The 22,420-nt window shown below is 34.6% G+C and overlaps 1 protein-coding gene and 1 pseudogene across 5 annotated transcripts; one reads left to right on the top strand and one right to left on the bottom strand.

Annotated features, from left to right (window-relative positions):
- Positions 1 to 15,361: 15,361 nt before the first annotated feature.
- LOC145070246 (metal tolerance protein A1 pseudogene) lies at positions 15,362 to 21,066 on the top strand (annotated as a pseudogene). Of its 4 annotated transcripts, none has more exons than XR_013689876.1 (5): positions 15,362 to 15,545; positions 15,887 to 17,934; positions 18,013 to 18,329; positions 20,272 to 20,579; positions 20,690 to 21,066. The product of XR_013689876.1 is annotated as a metal tolerance protein A1 pseudogene, transcript variant X4 (transcript). The 4 variants fall into 4 exon arrangements; XR_013689875.1 differs by having other exon boundaries at positions 18,008 to 18,329; XR_013689874.1 differs by having other exon boundaries at positions 15,887 to 18,329; positions 20,313 to 20,579.
- Positions 16,965 to 17,867, bottom strand: LOC145070247 (ras-related protein Rab2BV-like). Its single transcript, XM_079017183.1, has 2 exons — positions 17,703 to 17,867; positions 16,965 to 17,601 (listed from the first exon to the last, which is right to left on the bottom strand). The coding sequence occupies exons 1-2, from the start codon at positions 17,865 to 17,867 to the stop codon at positions 17,116 to 17,118; spliced, it is 651 nt and encodes a 216-aa protein (XP_078873309.1). The 3' UTR covers positions 16,965 to 17,115.
- Positions 21,067 to 22,420: the final 1,354 nt, after the last annotated feature.

Raw genomic sequence — 22,420 nt, 5'->3', positions numbered from 1 at the left:
TTTGTGAAATAGATCATATTGAACACATTTCCAATCATTCTCATTTCACAACTCCAAATCCTTTTTCCATAAGTTAAAGAATATCAAATTCTCGCTACTTATAGAATATGCTAGATTCTAACATTCTATGCAACTTATCCTTTCGTAATGTCACTGCACCAAAGTCACAAAGACTATTGCCAATGATATTACAAAGTCCTCTATCGGAGATTGTTACAAGACAATTCCATAGACGTGATGTCTCTCACTCAAAGTACATTCTTTGAACATCCTTTTGCATAGAAGTTTCTAATCTAATCATAGATTTCTCAATATTCAATTCCCAGTATGGACACACTTCCATATGTTCCATATGACAACTCATTCTTAATAGAATCTTATCTATTCGTAATGATGTCGATATGGTCCATCCAATATGGAAACATTTCCATATTTTCCAATACTATACTTCCAACTACTCATAAGCGACCAATCCTCGTCGAACTTGGATTGTCCTTTGATAGTTGTTTAATTATTTTAGTCTAAACCGATTCTAGTCCTTTTTCCCTCTAAATGTGCTAGACATTTGGAAAATTTTAGAATGGTCAAACATTAAAGCATTTGCAATCGATCCTATACCCGAAGCGTATGGGACACGACGCATAATGTTTTATTTGAAATGAAGCATAATATTCTCTCCCTTAATTATAGCAAAACAACTCTTCAATTATTGTGACTTTGCAAAGTATGACTCTTGTTTTCTATAATTAATATTGCTAATCTTGCAATACTTTCCTTAATAATCATACAATCATAACATTTATGCTCCCACTATCATGATGATTATTATAAAACATAACACTTATGCTCCCACTAGCTTCGACATGTATTCATAAACATCTTATCTTTCAGAAAACAATGCTTATTGAATTTCTTAAGTTCATGTTTCTAATACTTAGCACTTTGATAATCTTTTATCAAGGATTCTTTATACACCTTTGCCTTCGATAGTTCATATGTGTGTTTAAACAATTAAGACTAATTGCCAAACCTCACAATTCAAATTATGGAAAGGGATACCGTAACCATAATCGAATTCGAGAATGCAATTTTACAATCACTATCTTCTTAAATCTTTCTTAGTGAAAGCATTTCCTTACAATCATTTTCATGAAGGAGAAAATCTTATGACACTTAGATTTGAGTGGTGTATGTGTTCCTATCCATGTGAATTTGTCAAAACCAAAGTTTACGATAAATTCAAACTCTTATGGATCGAACTTTCTTGATCTTGATTTCTTGCCTTTATGGTAGCACAGCTGCCCACCATGTCTTCCAAGTAGTTAAGCAGCTCACCCTTTCCTATCAATGTACCTTTCATTGATTAAGGTGCTTTGCCTTTTATGCGTTCAAAATGAGAACTCATAGAACTCACATGCATAATTAACTCGATTGGATTGGCACAGAATCAAAATAATGTCAACACGATAGGTTGTAACCTCAACTCGTGTGCTAGTGATGATCGATAAGGTTTATTTGATTTGTTCTTGAAACCTTTCAAGACCATTAAGACTCCCACTGACTCCTTGACATATAAGATTCTCTTGTCAATAAACATTTCTTGACAAACAAATATTCAAGAGTTAGTGTAGTATTTATCAAAACACTTCATAAATTGGTCCTAGTTGGTCTTTGTCTTATCCAAGACATCACAACTTTCCACATTTAATGAAAGTTACAAACCTTCTTAATACCTTTCACTCAATGTCACAATCTTAACTTTAAGATTTGTTATTGGAACGAAGTATGATTGACTTATTGATTTAACCATTTCTTCAATTCTTGATTCCTATTCTTAGACATACAATTGTACTAAGACTCACTTAGAGGATCAATTGAGATATAGTTCTTAATCATTAAGACCTATCATAAAGCATAAAAGGTACTCTCCCATCTTCTTAGAATGGAGAAACTTTTATCTTTCTGCCTACTTGATTCTTCTTATCCGTTCTGCTATTGATCTAAACCCTTTAATCAATTCAAAATTACACTTAATCTTGTAAGTATAATCATATTTACTAAACCTTTAGTAAATCATGACGAACATCATTGTTACTCTTATGGTTGACTTGATCAACACGCAACATTGTGTGCTCGATCTCTTAGTCCCTCACTTGACACTTTGTCAATGAATTTGTCTAATTTCCAAATATGAAATTTCTCATTCATCGTGCAACCAAGTTGCGTGATTCCAAATTTCTGTCCAATTGAAACTTTGGGCGATGAGAAACTCTCCCTATTTGGTAAATTCGCGATTTTTTCATAAACACCATAAATAAGAATCATATCCATTCGTTGTAGAAATATTCAAACATCAATTTTCATAACGATTTCATTGCAAGGAAATAAACAAATAAATAAGTCAAACAAAATTTATTTTATTTATAAAAGCAGCGAAAAAATTTGTCCTTACAATGCAAAATCCATTGAAAACTATGTAAAAGGAAAATTTCTAACAACTCTATCATAACTATTTAAGCTCAAAATCTAATCTTCAAGTCCATGCGATCAAAATCCATCTCTTGGTGATTAGATTCATCTTGCTCTCTCAACAAGCTTCCTTTCTTTTCACCGATCCTGCAAAAACACTCAAATGCAATCTTATTACATCATGTATTAAGAATCAATGAATAGGAACTTAACGGAGTTAGATAGTGGATTCTTACCTAAAGTAGAGCCATACGTTCTGACTCTCCCATCTCTTAGATCTCTTAGGTAATTAGGGCAACTTCGTCTCCAATGCCCCTTCTCTTGGCAATAAAAGCAAAATGACTCTTTTGGAACAACACATGGAACTACTTTAGACATCGCCTTTCTCTTATGATCAAACTTTTCGATCATTGCATGTCTTTCATTGCCATTGTCTATATCCATAGAGGTCTTGAAGGCAGATTCACCAATCAACTTTGCTTTTCTATTGTGCCAAACCATTACTGATTCAGCAGCAATAAGCATGTAGGTGAGATCTATAAGGGTCACGTCGTGATTCATCATATAGTACTCTCTTACGAACTCACTATATGAGTTGGGAAGTGACTGAAGAACCCAATCAACAGCTATTTCCTCACAGACAACGAATCCCAACATTCTTAGTCTATCAATGTGTGACTTCATCCCTAGGACGTGTGCACACACGGACTTTCCTTCTTTATGTTTACTTGCCAAAAGGGCTTGAGTGATCTTGAACTTTTCAAGCCTTTGAACTTGTGGGTTAGGGAGAATAATTGGAGGAGGAGGAGGAAGTGAAGCATGATTTCTTGTTCCTCGATTGAATCGTGGAATACCATCTTCATGTGGAATGCTTGTTCCACGGGATTTGGGAATACCATAGTTGTCGAACTTTGACATCTACAATACGGGAGAAAATGAATTCAAGTTAGTTGATTTATTGAGTCCTCAGTAAATCACCCAAATGAAATACTAAGGCTAGGACCCAACACAATATTCTACAACTCGGGAGAGGGATGCCGTAACCCAAATTGCAGAACATTTGAAGGTAAGTGAATGACGATTCACTAATTTCCACCATGAAAAACGAAAATTAAATTTAAGTTTTAAATCTATGAAAACTCCTAGATCATTTGAGATACATTGAACTTTCAATGGCATGTTTATATCTCGATATGCCCCTCTTGTTTGTGACTGGGATGCCGAGGATCACAAAGCGGGTGTGAATAACCATGCAAACTACATGGTGCCCTCACATGTTACAGTCACCTATTCGATGTGCCGGTAAACCACACACGCTCCACCGAACCATGACAAACATTGAGTCACCCTTTGCTACCTTTGCTTAGACCCATTTAGTGTGCCGGTTAACCACACACGCTCCACTAACGTCTTTGCAAGGGCACAAAGTGTAATTTCATGGAATTGCATCAATTCACTTTTGCCTAAGTAACTAAGATTGGGAATTTTGAAAACATTTAGTTACTTTTATAATTCATTATACTTTTAATGGAAGGTTTCGTCCTATCCTACCCGTTCGGCTAACGACCCTCCACTAGTCAAGAGTGCGGTGGGTAAGAGTGGATACCCATTCAATCGCCATTTTATAGGCAATTTCCTTAAACACCCCTTATAGACCAGCTTCATGAATGAGGCCTACTAACGGTAAAACTGACTTTTAGTTATACATATATATAATGTTAGACTTTTAATGTTATATATAGTATAGGGTGTATTTTATAACTTTTAAAATACTATGTGGTTAACTATAACAATTATACTTTTAATTAAATGGTTAACCTAAACTTTTTATGGATTTATTAAATCTATTTTAATTATACACCTTAATTAATTAATAAAACCATAAGGGTGTATTTGAACCTTTTCAAAACTATACTAGAGTTTTAGAATTTAACATTCCTAATTAAACTTTTAACAAAGCTTGAGGGCAAGTTTTGAAACATTTCAACACATTAGGGTTTAGAATTTAAATATGCATCAAAATTAAACTATTTAATCAAAATTTAAATTCCAAAACTTGAGGGCAAGTTTTGAAACCTTTTTCAAAACATTAGGGTTTCAACTATTTAAATTTCAAAACAACAAAACTTTTTGGGGTTCAAATTTTAAACTATAAAACCTAAAGGGCCAAATATGAAACTTTTCACAACAACAAGGATCAAATAATTCAAATTAACATTTAATCACATAATTATCCATATTTGATGATTTCTTGCAAAACAATTTATCAATTTACTTAAAATAATTAATCAATTATCTTATAAGGAAACAATTATCTTATTAATTGATAAATATCTTCAATTAGATTAAAAATATAGTCAAATATATCATATAATCGGATTAATATTAATCTAACATGATAAGGTAATTATCCCAATGCAAAAACAGCAAGAAATCCCGAGATAAGCACTGTCTGACGCACCGACTCGCCGAGTCACCCTCTGGAACTCGCCGAGTAGGGCTGACTCGCCGAGTCCGGTCGAACAGTGAGGCCAAAACACGATTTTCAGTTACATCAAGCATCAATACAATAGAAACCAATCATGGCTCTGATACCACTGATGGGTTTTGGTCATAAGACATCCTATGTGCTCATACAAACCCTAAAGCTTGGATCTAGGTTTCTCTATTGTACATACTTTGAATCCAAGACTTTGAACCCTAATTCTAACATATGGAAATCAGAATTCACATGTAAATAGGCTTAAGAACATACCTTGATTGTTATATAGCAATAACAATCCAATTCCTCCTTGAATTGACCTTGGAAAGCAGAGAGTCACAAGTGTCACTCCTCTAATGGCTCACAAACACCATAAGCAAGTGGAGAAGGTATAAAGAGAGAGAAGAGAGGTTAGAATTCGTATCTAGGACTTCTTGGGAAGGGATACACGAATTCATGACCCTAGGGGTGTTTATATAGGTGTAGAGATAGGGTTTCAGTCATTATCCTTATCTAGTTGATTATCCATTAAGCAACCAATAAGATAATCCTTGAATCCTTATCATACTCGAATTCTAAGGCTTTCCATCCTTAAATTCGTTCACCATACTTATAAGATAATTCTTACCTTATTTTGTAACTATCACATAATTACAATTCAGCCCCTCTAGTTTAATTAATTACACTTGATCACAAAATTAATTCTTAATTAATTATTGACGAATATTAATTAAACAAATATGATTTCTCCTTTAATATATTATTCTTATAACATATTAATAAATCATATTATCCTCTCTCTCTATTTATTTCTCCAATCAAGTTGCTTTGGTGAAGGCAACCCAAAAGGACCATGCACCATCGGGTCAAGTACATACCAAAATAGTTATGGACTTAGACACTAATCCAACAGTCTCCCACTTGGATAAGTCTAACAACTATTCTGCGTATGACTTCGGATCCTGATCTGCAATCGTAGCTTTCCAAAGCCGCTGTCAACTCTGATCATATCAAATACGCGTGTCCTTAGATAAGGGATCACATATTCCTCCATTCTAGATATCGTATGAGATATGATTTCAAATCATTTTCTTTGTACTATATCTCGATTCCCGATTTATGACGACTGACTAATTGAACAAATCAAATTAGCCCTAGCCCGGCCGAGCATTTATGTTTGTCATCACTAAATCATCGAGGGGCCCAAAGATATCGCTTTTATTCTACTTTGAATAAAAGGAACGGATAAACTTTGATACAATGCTTGCTTGTACTCACACACCGAATCACACACAACAATATGTTTTATAACACCAAGTTACTGGTGCGTTTACATATTATCAATGTGTAACCGATTTGCAAGATACATATATATATATATATATATATATATATATATATATATATATATATATATATATATATATATTCTTATGTGATTGTGGTGTTGGATCTAGTCAAAAAGACCTTAAAACCGAGATCTACATTAAGTTGTATGAAATATGTATAAATTACATTATTTCACACAAATCATTTCTAAAAAAATAACCAAGTTGGTTAATATGAACATCTTTGGGCTTAAAACCCATTTTTGGACTCAAAATGCTAAAAATATAAAACTAAAGGGCCCAAAATGTCAAAATACAAATTCTGAGGGATGAGATGAGTCAAAACATTTTCAAAAATGTATTTCCTGGAAATTTACCCTTTTGAAGGAATAAAATGTGAATTTTTAAACATAATGGGCCAAAAATGAACTTTTCGGCCCAATATAGCCCAAATTGCGAGATTTTTAATTTAGAGGTGCTGAAACTGCACTTTTCTGTAAAACAGGGGACTAATAGTGTACCAATTTCATTTTAAGGGTTAAAAATACTTTTCAAATTTAAGAGGGACCAAAAATGCAAAAAATTTCCATTTTGGGTCAAAATTGTAAAAATTGCAAAATTAGAGGTTTCAACCAAGAAAACTTCATTTTGAGGGACTAAAACTATTTTTCAAGTAAACTTGAGCTGAAAATTACCTTTTCAACAAGTTTTGATACTAAAGTGTCAAGAAAAATGGCTTAAGGACAAAAATGGAAATTCTTATATATAAAGGGTGAAAAGTGTAAATTTATACAAGAAAAGGGCTTCAAAAAGAAAAATTCAAAGGTTTTAAACAATAGATCCTTTATGACAAAATACTAGTACCACGATTTCCGACAAAATATAATACACCTTCAACACCAAAAATCGTTACCAAACGAATTGATTCGGTCTCGAATCAATAACGAATCAAAAATCTATTCACGACGATACTATAATAGACATGCTGAAATTACGGGAAGTCAATACACACGTGGGAATTCACCAGACGTCGATACACCATCTTTGGGCCTGAAAGTTTCAAATCGTGCTTGCTGGGCCTAGCTAGCCCAATGACATGATCTTTAGGCCCGAAGGAAACGCGCTTACATGATACTGGGTCTTATACGACCTAATACCGTGTAAAAGGACTTTCAATAGCTCATGTGCTGTTGGGCCCCAAGGTTCCTTTGGTACTTCTAGCATAGTCGAGAATTCACAAATGCGAGTCGGGCCAAGGACCTTTCGCATTCACGATAGCCTTTAACGACTCGTGGAATTAACGGGGGCTTCGCACCTCTTTTCTTCCTAGGTTGTGGGGCTATGGGAAGTCAGGGTGGTTAGATTAGGTGAGTAGTACGAACGACGCCTAAGGGTTCGTTTGTATAGTCGTAAGCTATCCATTTTCATTAATGCGTGATTACAACAACTCACCACCCTTAAATAATCCAATGTCACCTGGAATTATCGAATACACACGTCGCAACGGTATAACCAAATATAAAACGCGTAATTTAAAGTATTAGGAAAACATCGGGTTTTCCTAGGGGTTTCAACACTTACCCCTACGTGATGCATACCAAGTCTAACAATTTTTCACATTTATAGAAATAAACAAGCATACTTACGGATCTTCACACTTTTTCTTACTTACAATAATCTTTTCAGAAAATATCGGATTTTCTGGTGGTTTTTCAAAATAATACAAAACATTATGTTTCAAACATTACTTATGAACTCACCAACATTTCATATGTTGACGTTTTCCAAAATACTTGTATTCTCAGGTAACAGGTAAATCGAAGGAAAAATGTACTCAGTGATGTCTTGTTGTTTGTTTAACTAGTATCGAACAATCTACTTTTGGGAATGTAATGTTTTGAAACAATGTACTAAATGTAAACAATACCAGTTGTAATATTTCAATGCATGGTGATGAATGATGTTATGTTTCATGTATATTCACTGTCATGGTATTCAATTGAGTCACAACAGACCTCGGACGTTTCCGCCGTCTGGTTCGGGGGTGTGACAGGTCGAACCATGATGTGTGAGTCATGGTGACCTAATATGACCGGACAATAGTGTTAGAACCATGGTGGCTTAGCTCCTTACAAAGTTTGATACGAAACTAAAAGTGTACTTCATTAAGATAAGTTGGTCCAATACAGCTAGATTTCTTAAATCTCATATGTTTTTCTCATGAAAGACAATTTAAAGATAAAAAAAAGGAGAGAGAAAACCTCCTTCACCTGCTCTTATTAGCTAGGTTATTGCTACTTTAGGCCCTTCCGAGGGGTGGACCTTGTCATAGAAATGAAAAACACACAAATTATGCATGTTCCAAGTTCTAGGTAGTCTCATCCCTTCCATGTTTTCCAATACATACGACATATTGTGTCTGGCCTCTACCACCTTATATGGTCCCTCATAATTGGGAATTATCTGCTCCATGGGTTCCTTCCTGCTAGCTTCGTTCTTCCTGAGTACCATATCACCGAACTTACATGCCCTTCCCCTCACTCATTTATTGTGATACCCTTCTACTAAACTCTTGTATGCAGCCTGACGTATGGCCGCATTTTCACGTCTTTCGTCAAGTAAATCCTTATACTCTCTTAAGTTGGTGGAATTGGTCTCGATGTTCAGCTACATGGTTAGAGTGGTTTGGATAGCCTTCACTATTGTTTAGTTCGTAACTTCTACTTGCCCGTTTGCTTGAGGGTGGGCTACTGACGTGAAATTTTGCTTAATACCCTTGTCTTGACACCACTTTTTGAACGAATTATCTGAAACCATTTCTCATTGTCACTTATGATTGTGTGAGGCAACCAAAATCATCATACCATTTGTCTCCATACGAATTTAATGATCTTCTTCCCTGATATGATAACGATCGGCTCTGATGTTACCCATTTTGTGAAGTAGTCCGTGGCAACTATCAATAATTTCACTTTTCATGGGGCTTCAGGGAATGGACTGATGATATCAATCCTCCACTACATGAAGGGCCATGGACTAGAGATACTCATCATAGGAGCCGAAGGCAAGGTCGACACGTTGGAATGTATTTGGCAACAATGGCATTTCTGAACCAATTCATTTGTGTCTTTAGTCATAGTAGGCCAGATATACCATGTGCGTAGGATCTTTTGCACCACTGCTCGAGATTCCACGTGACTCCCACATATTCCATCATGAATTTCCTCAATCACATTTCGGGCTTCTTCCATAGTCAAGAACTTCAACCATGGGGTCGAGTAGCCCTTTCTATACAACCTACCCTTATACATGGTATAGTTGGTTGCGTTAACTTGTACTTTTCGGGCGTCTTTTTTGTCATCGGACAACATGCCGCTTTGAAGGTATTGTGTCATTGGTACCATCCATCGACCAGCTTCTTCATTCAAATTCATTATTTCCTCTGAGTTTTCTTCTATACTTTTTCTTTGGAGAACTTCCACCAAAATATTTTTCGGAAGATGGTCAAACACTATCGTAGCCAACTTACTCAAGGCATCTGCTTCCTTGTTCCTTGATCGAGGGATCTAGATTATGTCAATTTTTTTAAAATGTTTGATCAACTCTCTTTCTTTCTCCAGGTACCTCATGATGTAGGCCTCTTTAGCCTAAAAATCCCTGTTTATTTGATTTTCCACCAGGCGAGAGTCTATAAACACCCGAACCTTCTACACTCCAACTTCCAAGGCAATTTGTAACCCAACAAGCAATGCCTCGTATTCTGCTTCATTGTTTAAGAATTTGAAGTCGAAACATAATGTGTAGGTTAAGCGGTCCTCATTTAGACTGATGAGAATGATACCCACTCCTAAACCATCATGGCTCAAAGCCCCATCTACATACATCGTCCAGGGGATTTGCAGGTCGTTCCTTTGTTGAGTTAGGCACAACCTTGTTGGGTTGGTGTTTGGTGTCGCCACTACCCATGTGCTAGTGGTTTCTTCATCTGTCATTTCAGTCAGAAAGTCTACTATGGCTTGAGCCTTCATGCTTGCCCTTGGTCGGTAACATATTCTCCTAGCTCAACGACCCACTTTGTCATTCGATTCGAGCATTCAGGCTGCATCAGAATTTGTCTGAAGGGTTGATTTGTTAAAACGGAGATGGGGTGTGCGGGGAAATACCTTTTCAACCTCATTGTTGTATATACAGTAATGTCAACATGATATTTTCAATAATAGAATAATTTAGCTTTACTCCTTGTAGAATCTAGCTTACGAAGTAAATAATTACATGCTTCTTGTCTCTCTCAGCCATGATTGCTACACGTATACCTTCTCTATTAGAAGATAGGTATACGGATAGAGGTTCCCCGACCTTAGGGCTAGCTAGTGTAGGAATTCTTCCCAAGTTTTTTTTCAAATTTACCATGGATTTCTATGCCTCGTCCATCCAAGTGATGGTTCCCTTCCCCAGGTGATTTTTGAGGGATTGGAAGAAAGGAAGTGATTGTTCTGCTGACTTTGCTATGCATCTCCCTAGGACGACCATCTTCCCATTCAAACTATGCACCTCCTTGACAGTTCTAGGACTTATGGTGCTTATCAATTCCTTGACTTTATCTGGGTTGGCTTTGATCCATTGAGTGGACACGTTGTGTCCCAAGAACTCTCCCTTATGGACCCCGAAAACACAATTTTTTGGGTTTAGTTTCATGTTGGTCTCTCTTAGGTGAACCATCATCTCCTCAATATCCCTTAGTAACTCGATGTCTTCTTGATTTTAATCACCATGTTGTCGACATATACCTCTACTATCTGACCTATTTTCTTCTCGAATACCATATCAACTAGCCTTTGGTAAGTCGCCCCTACGTTCCTTAATCCAAAAGGCATTTTATGATAGCAAAATGTTCCATTTTCTGTGTAAAAGCCATTTTATCCTCATCCTCCTTCACCATCTGCACCTGGTGATATCCTTTGTATGCATCTAGGAATGACTTCCATTTATGACCTCCCAAATATTTTATCTTTTTTTCTATTTCTGGGAGCGGGTAGCTATCCTTCGCGCTAGCTTTGTTTAGACTGGTGAAATCCACACACATTCGCATCGACCCATCACTTTTTGTCACCAGGACCCGATTTGCAATCCAAACCGGGAATTGGGTAGCCTAAAATACCCCCATATGGACTATTTTTGCAACCTCTTGGTTCACGACATCATTCTGCTCCCTTGTTATTGTCCTCTTCTTCTGTTTGATCGGTGGGAAGCTATGATTGATGTTCAAGAGATGTTCAATGATGACGCTGGGGATCCTAGTCATGTGCTCCGACTGAACCTTTGATGATTAGTGGTTTGGTTCCTTGATGCCTAAGGGTAATGGGATCATTCGAGGAAAAATCCAACCCAACCCACTTTCTCTTCTTTATTGGTTGCTTATTATCTCCAAACCGTAGCATCATCACCTCAGTATCATATACCATTTCTTCATTCTGAGCCTATGGGACTTCCCTGTTCGGGTCCCCTTTACCTCTCTTTTTTTCTCCTTCTTCAAACCTTCGCAATCGACAGTCACACGCCCTAGCTTTTTGTGTAAATCGCAGTATTGATCGGGATCTCGGATGTATCTTCTTTAGGCCTTTTTGTTGTTATCTTATTTTCATCTCTTTCTGCGGTCTTACATCATATGCTTCATGTTTATAGGGGTTAGACCTACTGCGGTACTCTCCCCTATCTAGTCGCTCTGTACAAGAATATCTTCTTGTTATGTCGGGGTTGTCCCAACCGAGTGTTTGAGCCAGCGTCGGGGCTATTTCCTTACGTTCTGAGGGATTCATCCTTTTTTCCATGCATATTTTTTTGCGCGCTTTCATCATCTTGTCTAAGAAACCAATTAACTTTCCTAAGTAACCCTTCTGCATTATTCCAATCTCGTCCTACTAATTTACAGAAGAGCTCTCCTTATAATAACCCAAATGTGAAAGTCGCTATGATCATCAGATCGTCTCTAGTAGATATTCTTCTGCTTATCTCGTTGAATCGCTTAAAATAGGCCTTGCTCGACTCTCCTTCTCTTTTCTGCATGAAAATATTGCATGGGCTTGCTGCTGGAATCTCCTTTATTGTATGAATCTATTTTAGAACTTTTGGAATAACTCCTCGAAGCTGTCGACGCTCCTCGGGGGAAGACTAGCTAGCTATTAAGGGGTGACCCGTCAAGGGTTCCTGCGAAGTATAAACACCACAGTTTTGAATTCGTAGGAATAATCTTTATTGCCCACTGAAAATTGGACACATGACCGTCTGGGTACCCTGTGCCGTCATAGGGCTTCACTCTAGGTCCTTTCAAACCCACGGGAATAGGTGTGTCACTTATGTCATCAGTAAACGGGTTTCTGAAGTTTAGCTTTCCCAGTGATCTGTTGTATTCTTTTTGTTTGACCTTTTTCATGTGAATCTTTAAGTTTCCGTCTTTCTTGCATGTATGATTTCCTTCCTTCTTCCTCCATTTCCTTTCCAGTTGCTGCACTTAAACGCCATGTATGCACCGATACTTGGTCATCGTTTTCTCTTTTGCATGTTGGCTTCTTCTCCTTGTCCCTATATGACCTCTTCATGGGTTTGAATCGTTGGGACTCCTCAAAGTCCTTCATATCTTACTCATTTTGCACTTCTTCCTTAAGAGAAGGTACATTTGTATCTCTCACTAGTGTTACAATTTGTGGTGTTTTGCCTTGTGCTTCTAACGGTTGCATCCTCGTGAACGGACTGTTATTGACGTTTTTATAGGATTTCTGGTGGTGACCATTCGTTATGGGTCCCATAGATAACGCCACATGATGCATATCCAGATTTTGGTCCTCAATGATCCCGTAACGCCGGTGATGTAGAAGCTACAAATCCTGAGATAACAACACACGTGAGTCGTTCACCGGGAATGCTCCCGGAGAACACTCTGATGATAAAGTCAGGAAAAGATAGAGTGAATAGTGTTTTGTGTAAATGTAAGTTCGAGTACTTTTTCATACCTTTACCTACCTACCGAGGCTCTCTTTATATCAGCTCATCTTAGGAATAAGCGATCCGAAATGTATTGTGCATACGAGGGTGTAATCCTCATAATGCTCCCGTTGTCGAACATATAAGAATGGTACTAAAGAGGAGTCACCAATCATGTCAGTTTGTTATTGGAGAGTCGTTAGAGGCCTTAAGTATTGTACGACATGACCTTTGTCAGGATTATTAGTTGTATACCCGTTGCTTGTACATAATGCTTGTTCTCTTAACCTTACTTCCTTTTCGTGGTTCAATAGCCTCGATAGGTATAGCTCCACGAATCATGTGTCGGCCCTCCGAATGTGGTTCGAAGGTACATGCCTCAGCAAATCAAGCCTTAGTGCCCTGAATGTAGTTTGGAGGTACATACCTCACTAACCAGGTATATACCTCATTAAGCAACATATTTCACCGTCTTCGTCATACAAGATTAACGCGTCATGCAATCGACATTTCAACATACTTCATTACTGATTATGTTCCAGTTGTTACCAATTTTCCTTCTAACTTCAACTAAACATATCTTTCTCATCTTATATTCAATTTCTATGAACTTTATATCGTCACCAAGGAAAGCTCTTAACAACCCCATTACGTCATTTATGACTTAATACACATGAAGTTAAATCCATTAAGTCACAAAGTAACTACCAAAATGTAAAATTTTACATTTTACCCATGTGGTCTAAATATACAATTAGTGGCTTAAATCACTCAAACCAACATAATAAGTCATCATAAAGATAACTTTTAACATATTTCAACTAATTCATAATACTAAATCTTTATAATCTCATCACTTTCATAAAAATGACCAAATTACGATTTTAATCCAAATCTTTTACATTTTTTAGGAATGTTACATGTAGTTTCAGTTTATATTTTTATGTTTTTGATATATCAGTTTTAACTATTAAACTTCTTAATAATGTAGATATATTTTTTTTGTAAATATTAAAAACTTATTATAACTTGAATTAATCACTTGAGAGATAAAAAGTTTTAAATACAAATGCTTTGGGATAAAAGTTTTTTTTTTGTTCTTTTTATCAATTTGCATCGGAGATGCTCTATCTAGTAAAATATACTCATTAAATATTAAATAAAACTATAAAAGAACATATTAGAATTATAACCATTCATCGGTTAAGTCGATGATCTAAAATTATATATTTTTTTAAGAAATGATCAATATCCTCCAACTAAATATTTATATTTGAAAATTAAATACCATTTACTTTTTCTTTATTCATATATTAGTTTATAACCTGTGGGAACCACGGTTATAAAATTAATTAATTTTTTATAGTAAAAAATCAAAATTATTAATTAATTATTTTAAATAAATTATTAATTAAGAGATTTTTTTAGTTATATAAATTTTAATCATTGATTTAAATAAATATGTGAAATTCTGTCATTTTATAACTTGTATTAATTTTATTTTAATTTTTATTCTAATATTATTAATTTAATGTAATTAGAATAGAAAATTTAAAATTTGAAATGGAGTTGACAAGTGGCATACATTAATTAAGAGATATAATAAGATGACACATGACAAAAGGAGAATAAAATATACATTAATTAGGAGGCCTAATAAGATGACACATGTCAAAAATAGAATAAAACTATTTTTTTTTTATTAGAATAGGAATTCATATTCATATAAAACAATGACATGTAGAATCCATTGATTTTCTATCTTAAGTTTTTATTTTTTAGTTTAGATATTTTGTCTTGATCATGAATATGAAGATTAATAGGAATAAAAGGTAAAAAAATATTTGATTTCTTTTCATATTTGTACTGGATCACAATAATTGTTAAAATCAAATCATGAGATTATAGAAAAAAATGGTTTAACAAGCATGTCAGTTATTAAATAGGGTAGAGGTAGATGATGACATATGAGAATAAAGTAGGGAGATTTTTTTTAATATAAATATGAAATTAGAAGATTAGAAGTTTGAAAAAAAAAAACTTGTTTAAAAAAACAAGACGTTTAGAAGTTTGAAAAAAATATTGTTCAAAAAACAAGTTGTTTTACACGTTTTACAGGTGTGGATAGCATGACCCTTTCGTAATTGTCATTAACATATGAACAGACCAATGCAAATTGAGACAATCGCGACCTTTAATACGAATTCATTCAGATCGGAACTTCTGAACTCTAACTAGGGTTTTCGTCCAAGTTTCTCCATTTCAATTTCATCAGATCATACTCAAAGGTAATAAGTCAACCCAAAATTTCGCTCTATCATTACATATCTTTGTTTTGATCTCTCCGATTATTTTAAGCTCAATATGTTGCTCGAATCCGCTAATTTGATCAAATAATAGTTGGTATTCATCAATCCCACGAGTCAAACTCAAAGTTCGAACCTCGTCCGAACACCATTAATCGTTTTTTTTTTGGACTGCTGGTGTATGATTTGAAGCTTAAGTATTAACAGATCTATGTTATTGTTGAATCATCGGTAGTTATGATTGTTTTCTTAAGGTTTTGTTCAAAATATGAATGATTCGAAGTTAAAATATGAGATCTGATCGCCTTAATTTACTAATGTAGATGGAACATCATCATATTGCAATTCCGATTCCAGTCACAGATCACCATCTCCCAGAACTGGAAATGGTAAAAGCTTCGAAGCTGAAAAAACTCTGTTGTGATCGTTGTTGCTATTTCTCCAAACAAGAACATAATGTTTCTGATTCAGAACAACGATCCAGATCTACAGCCAAGCTCTCTGGACTCATATTGTTTTACATAATCGCTATGGCAGTTGAGATTATCGGAGGTTTAAAATCAAATAGTTTAGCCGTTCTTTCAGATGCAGCTCATTTACTCACTGACATTGGTGGATTCTCAATCTCTCTGGTTTCTGTTTGGGCTTCAGTTGGGAGAGCAACTCCACATCAGTCATTTGGATTCAGTCGAATCGAGGTTTTGGGTGCTCTTTTATCTGTACAAATGATTTGGGTCATTTCTGGGTACTTGATCTTCGAAGCAATCAAAAGAATCGTTCATAAACAATCAGACGTGAATGGTGGATTGATGTTTGCCATTTCAGCTTTTGGTTTTGTAATCAACTTCATCATGGTCATCTGGCTAGGTCATGACCATGCTCATGATCATGGCCATGGTCATGATCATGATCATGATCATGGGCATGATGTGAATGAAGAAGAGAGTTCAAATCTGGTGGAGTCAACTTCTAAAGGAAAGAGTGGGAGAATGAACATAAACATTGAAGGGGCATATTTACATGTGATATCGGATATGATTCAATCGATTGGAGTGATGATAGCTGGATTGGTGATATGGGTGAAACCAGATTGGTTAATGGTTGATTTGGTTTGTACTTTGATCTCCTCTGTTTTTGCTCTAGCTACAACTCTACCAATGGTTAAAAACATAATTTCTATATTAATGGAGAGCACACCAAGTGAATTCGATGTTGTTAGTTTGAAAAAAGATTTAAACAGCATCAATGGAGTTGATGATGTTCATGATCTACATGTGTGGGCAATCACAAGGGGAAAAATAGTATTATCTTGTCATGTAATAATCGAAACAAATATCGATTCAAATGAAATTCTTCACAAAGTTAAAGATTTATGTGAAGGTAGATACGGAGTTCATCATGTAACTGCACAAATTGAATCTTTATCTTTATAATAATAATAATAACATATCCTTAAAAGTTAAAACATACACTTTCACAATTCACAGTTTCACACTATTTCCTTTATGTAAAAGAACAAGAAGCAAGAACTAAAAATACCGAATCTTGGCTCTCAAGATGAACAACAGCTCTTTGTGGTGGCAGATGAGGAGACAGAGTCACCGACATTAATGGTGGTCCCTTTTCCAGGTGCACCACCGACTGCTTCTTGCGTTGCTAATGCTTTTTTGCTAATGATGTGATAGATTTCGGTCAAAACAGTTTGAAATGCTTTCTCGATGTTATATGATTCAAGTGCTGATGTTTCGAGAAATGAAAGGCCTTCTTTTTCAGCAAATGATTTGCCATCTTGTTCATCCACTGCTCGGAGGTGCTCCAGATCGGATTTGTTTCCGGCCATCATTACAACGATATTGGCGTCGGCGTGGTTTCTCAGCTCATTCAACCACCGCTGGACATTATCAAAAGTTGGCTTCTTAGTAATGTCGTACACAAGAAGAGCTCCTACTGCGCCTCGATAATAAGCACTTGTAATCGCTCTGTACCTTTCCTGTCCTGCTGTGTCCCATATCTGTGCCTTTATTGTTTTTCCCTCAACCTGTGATCAAATCATGGATCCAACTTATAGCAAATACAGAAAATTTTAAATAAGTTATAATGATTGTGTTTGTGATTGTAGATCTGGGAAAGAATTGAAACCTGGAGAGTTCTGGTAGCAAATTCGACGCCAATGGTGGCTTTGGACTCTAGGAAGAACTCGTTCCTGGTAAACCTCGACAAAATATTGGTTTTTCCGACGCCGGAGTCGCCAATTAAGACGATCTTGAGTAAGTAATCGTAATCATGATCTATCTTGCTAGCCATTAAACCTGAAGAGTGAAGAAAGAGAAAAAGATCGAAGTTGCTTCAGATCAGTTATCAGTATGCCGAGGTAGATCTAGCTTAGCACATTATTTGATTTGGATTTGGATCAAAATCTAGAAATTGATTTTATATTTATATAGAATAGAAGTCGAGTGATAGAAGATGAATGCAGATTCTGCGTGTGAAAATCTTACAGCGTAGCGGAGTGATCGGGGAGAAAGTAGAAATGTGGATGTTATCACCTGGCAAAATTAACGGAGAAATGGGACAAAAAATAAGTGAAAGAAAGTAAGGAATTGGAAACCGCCGACAACAAATATCAAAATGTATGAAAACGATGCAAATCAGTCTGAAACTATATATATAATTGGGCTTAGGCCCATGACCAAAAGATCCCGGGAACCAATAGGCTGTGGACCACCAACTAGGCAACTATAACTCCCGTCACCCCGCCGACACCAGGTATAATATTTAGACAAAGTTATGCAAGTTGTCATATGGTTAAAGGGAGTTTTTAAGGAAGGTGATTGAAAAATATTTACCATTTTTAAGGAATGAAAATATTTACCATTTTAGTATATTTTGAAAAATATTTATTATATTAGTATTATTTTCATTTTTCTTTACTTTTCAGTTTTATTAATGGTTTTTTATTTTAAATATTTGTTTTTTTTTCTTTTCTCTTTTATTTTACCTTTTTACTATTTTGCTATTTTTTTAAATAACATTTATTATTATTTTTTATTTTTTACTATTTTTCTTTTTAATTAACAATTTTTTTTTTATGTTTCTTATTTTAAATATCCATTTTTCTTATACAAACCTTTAACCATCAAATTTTAGTCATCATAAATTAAACGTACAATATATTTTAACGTATAATATATTTTAAGGTATAACATTAAACTCATTGTTTGTTAAAAAAAAAACACCACAGTTAAACAAATCAGTGTGTCTATTGTTTCCGTGTTTCAATCAGCATATGTTGGTGTGAATTGTGATCAAAAGATTCAAAACAACATCAAGCAATTAGGAAGTTTTGAAGTAACCAAATTTTAACATTTTAGATGGTTTAATTATATACAAATAATAATTTAAAAGTCCATATCAACAACAAAATCTATGCCAACCAAATAATTGTCTAAATCTAACACCGGTAATGAGTTTAACTAGCAAAATATTCATATAAATGGATCAACAATAATTATGGTCGCTATATATAGTTATATACAATGCATATTAAAATGATATTAAGCCTCCTTATTATAAGTTTTGGGATTTTTTTTTTTCATTTATCTTTGGATTCAAATTTATATTTGGATTCAAGTATAGTTTTGGGATAATTGTTTTGAGTGATATTGAAAATTATAACATTTTCTTTGTGACTTGAAAATATATTTTATTTTTGATATATTATAAAATAATTTAGCAAGCAAAACGTGATGTTTGTTTTTTTTTTTTGTTTACAATTAATTATTTGGTATTGGTTAAAGTTCAAGCTAATTGTGATTTTTTTATGACAAATAATGTTTGAGTTTTTTTTAGTTGTGGTATTTTTTTGTGTAACAAACAATGAGTTTTTTTCCTTAAAAACATTGTATGTATAATGTTCGAGTTTTGCACCTTAAAATATATCGTACGTTTAATTTATGATGGCTAAAATTTGATGGTTAAAGGTTTGTAAGAAAAACGGATATTTAAAATAAAAAAATAAAAATAAAAAACATAAAAAAAAATTATTTAAAAAAACAGTAATAAAAGAAAATAAATAAAATAAAAACTGTTATTTAAAAAATAATAAAATAGTAAAAAGGTAAAATAAAAAAGAAAAAAAATCAGATATTTAAAATAAAAAACCATTAAGAAAAGCTGAAAAGTAAAGAAAAATAAAAACAATACTAATATGGTAAATATTTTCTAAAGCACACTAAAATGGTAAATATTTTCTTCAATAACCTTATTATGGTCAAAAACTCTGGTTAAAGGGTAATGTTAGAAACTTCTACGTATTCGATCCCTGTGGTTTATTTATTTATTTACTTTTTAACTTGGCTGGTCTTTTATTATATAGAAGAAAAGTATTTTATTTTTAGGTAACATTTTTATATATTGTTTATATTCTTCTTGATTAAAACAAAAAAGAACACAATCAAGAATACATACTAATAAAATGAAGTAATGAACATATTTGTTAACAAACAAATTATTTTCTCATAATTTGAATAATTCCACTAAGTATATAACACAAATAAGTTAAGGGTTATGAATGTGGGCTAACTATACATGAGTCATAGAGAAAATGACTTATGAAGGTAACTAACTATTTCGATTGTCTATATATAGGTAATGTTCTTTTTTTTGTTCTCATTAATGAAACCAACTTGTTATTTATGTTCATTTTTAGGTAATATGACCGACTATTACCTGTTTTTGCTTATGTGGCAGCCATCTGTCACGTGACTTGAATACGTTGTACCTACGTGGCATTGTGCATATATTCTCTTCGTTTGCAATATAAAAAGTCATTCAATTACACCCCTGATTGTGAACCCTAGATCGACAATGACTTCTTCTTCCTCATCTTATTCTTCAAAACGACAAGATGAATTTTAAGCTGATCATCCATGTGATTGCAACTTACCATCTTGTGTGAAGACTTCAAGAACCCTTGACAACCCTTGAAGAAAATTTAGAGTTTGTCAAAACTCGATGGTAATCAGTATTGTTGAATACGTTGCAACTTTCTTCTTCTTCATCTTGTTGGATACCCTTTCTTCTTCTTCATCCTTTAATTTAACATTTTTTTTTAATTTTTCTTCAAGAATGGAAGAAGTCCAAGCTGTAAATTCTGGCAATGGTTGGATGAGGATGAAGGGAGGACAGATGGAAGAAAGCCTTACTGGAGGAAACCAGAAGAAAGCTGTAATTTAATCTTGAAAATTTGCACTTTGGAGAATGAAATCAACATATGTAGGATGAAGATCGAACAAGAAAACAACAGCAATTTGGTTAATAGACAGGAATTGGACAAAGTCAAGTGGAAGTTGTTTACTCACAAATCGGCACTGATTTTGTTATTTGTATTGTATGTGAAAATGTTGATTTAATTGTAGTTCATGATGTATTAGGGTTGAATGATGTAGTTCATGATTGAAACTTGATTGGTAATGAATGGATGTAGTCCACCTGTTATTGTGTATGCTTATGTATGTAATGAATGGATGGAACTTTTGTTACATGTTTTTGCTTCTGATGTTTTTGTTACATGTTTAGAATGAAAAATAATTAAACACTGGAATGGTATACATTGAAACATTAGGATGTAATATAATCTAACATGGGAATGTAACATTGGATTCCCAAGAAACATTGTTTACAAAACATTGGAATTTAACACAGTTACACATGCATTACTGTCAAAAGATACACACAAGATTCCAAAAGTAACACATATGACTAGACACAAGTCCAAAAGTTACACATATTACTACACAAAAGATTCCCAGTCAATGATGCCAAAAAATAACCAATTGTCAAATTCTATTCCAATTCCATTGGATTTTCACCACTACTCCCATGTTTCCCCTCCCACTTCTTTCTTATTTGAATTTTTGTGATTCTTTCTAAAGGTTTCCTTCTTCTCTTTCCCTATAGAACTTGAAATGCTGGTACTTCCATCATATGCTCCTCTTCCATTGGATCTTGAACTGCAGCCTGTCCTTGGTCATCTTGTCCAACTGGATCTTGAACTTCAAGTTCAAGTTCTTCACCTTCTTGACCATCACCCTGTCCTTCAGCATCAACTTCTACTTGATCTACAACTGCAGCCTGGTATTCACCTTCTTCAACTTCAACTTCAACAAGTGCTTCAACCCCTCCAACTTCAACCTGTTCTTCAACTTCAACCTCAGGTTGGTCTACATCTTCATATGTATGATTACCTTCTTCAAAATCAACTTCATAAGACTCCACCTCACTGTCAGGCTCCCTTTGAACTTCACTGTCACTATCACTTTCCACATCAACTTCTTGATTTAATTCAACTTTCACTTTACCTGTTATGAAATAATTCAAATGTTAGAATTAGAAGTTGTTATAATGTAATCAAAAGGTAAAGGAGGATAAATACCTTTTTGTTGGCTTTTTTATTTTTTTGACTTTGGCTTTGGATTAGATGATTCCCCAATTGGTTTTTGAGGACATTTTGCTTTATTATGCCCTAATTCTCTGCATATGTTGCATCTTATAACAATTCCCCTTTTTGAGACTGTATGCTTATTGCCCTTTAGTTCACTCTCAATCTGATCCCTTTTCCTTTTTGTTGATGGTCTTCCTGGCATCCTTCTCTTTTGAGGAGGCAATGGTTTGATGTAATCCACATCAGGCCACATATCACTACCATTTAGTGGCTTAATGGTGTACATGTAGGCATTACAAAACATTGTTGTGGTCAGCCATGGTGATACATAGTCCTCTAGATCCCTATTGAGGTTTGAAATTGCAGTATATGCATGTACACAAGGATAACCAGTTAATTGTCAGCCTCTACATCC

This window comes from Lactuca serriola, chromosome 8 (assembly GCF_051521515.1).
Source record: "Lactuca serriola cultivar US96UC23 chromosome 8, Lser_US96UC23_V15, whole genome shotgun sequence".
Lineage (NCBI taxonomy): Eukaryota > Viridiplantae > Streptophyta > Magnoliopsida > Asterales > Asteraceae > Lactuca > Lactuca serriola.
The sequence above is the reverse complement of the archived record's forward strand: the minus strand, read 5'-3'. Positions and strand labels throughout refer to the sequence as shown.

What these genes read in the sequence shown, in the direction of transcription:
- LOC145070247 (XM_079017183.1), bottom strand. Translation starts at nt 17,867, where the DNA reads ATGGCTAGCAAGATAGATCATGATTACGATTACTTACTCAAGATCGTC. An exon ending in TTGCTACCAGAACTCTCCAG is followed by an intron (nt 17,602 to 17,702) that starts GTTTCAATTCTT and finishes ATTTGATCACAG; the next exon opens with GTTGAGGGAAAAACAATAAA.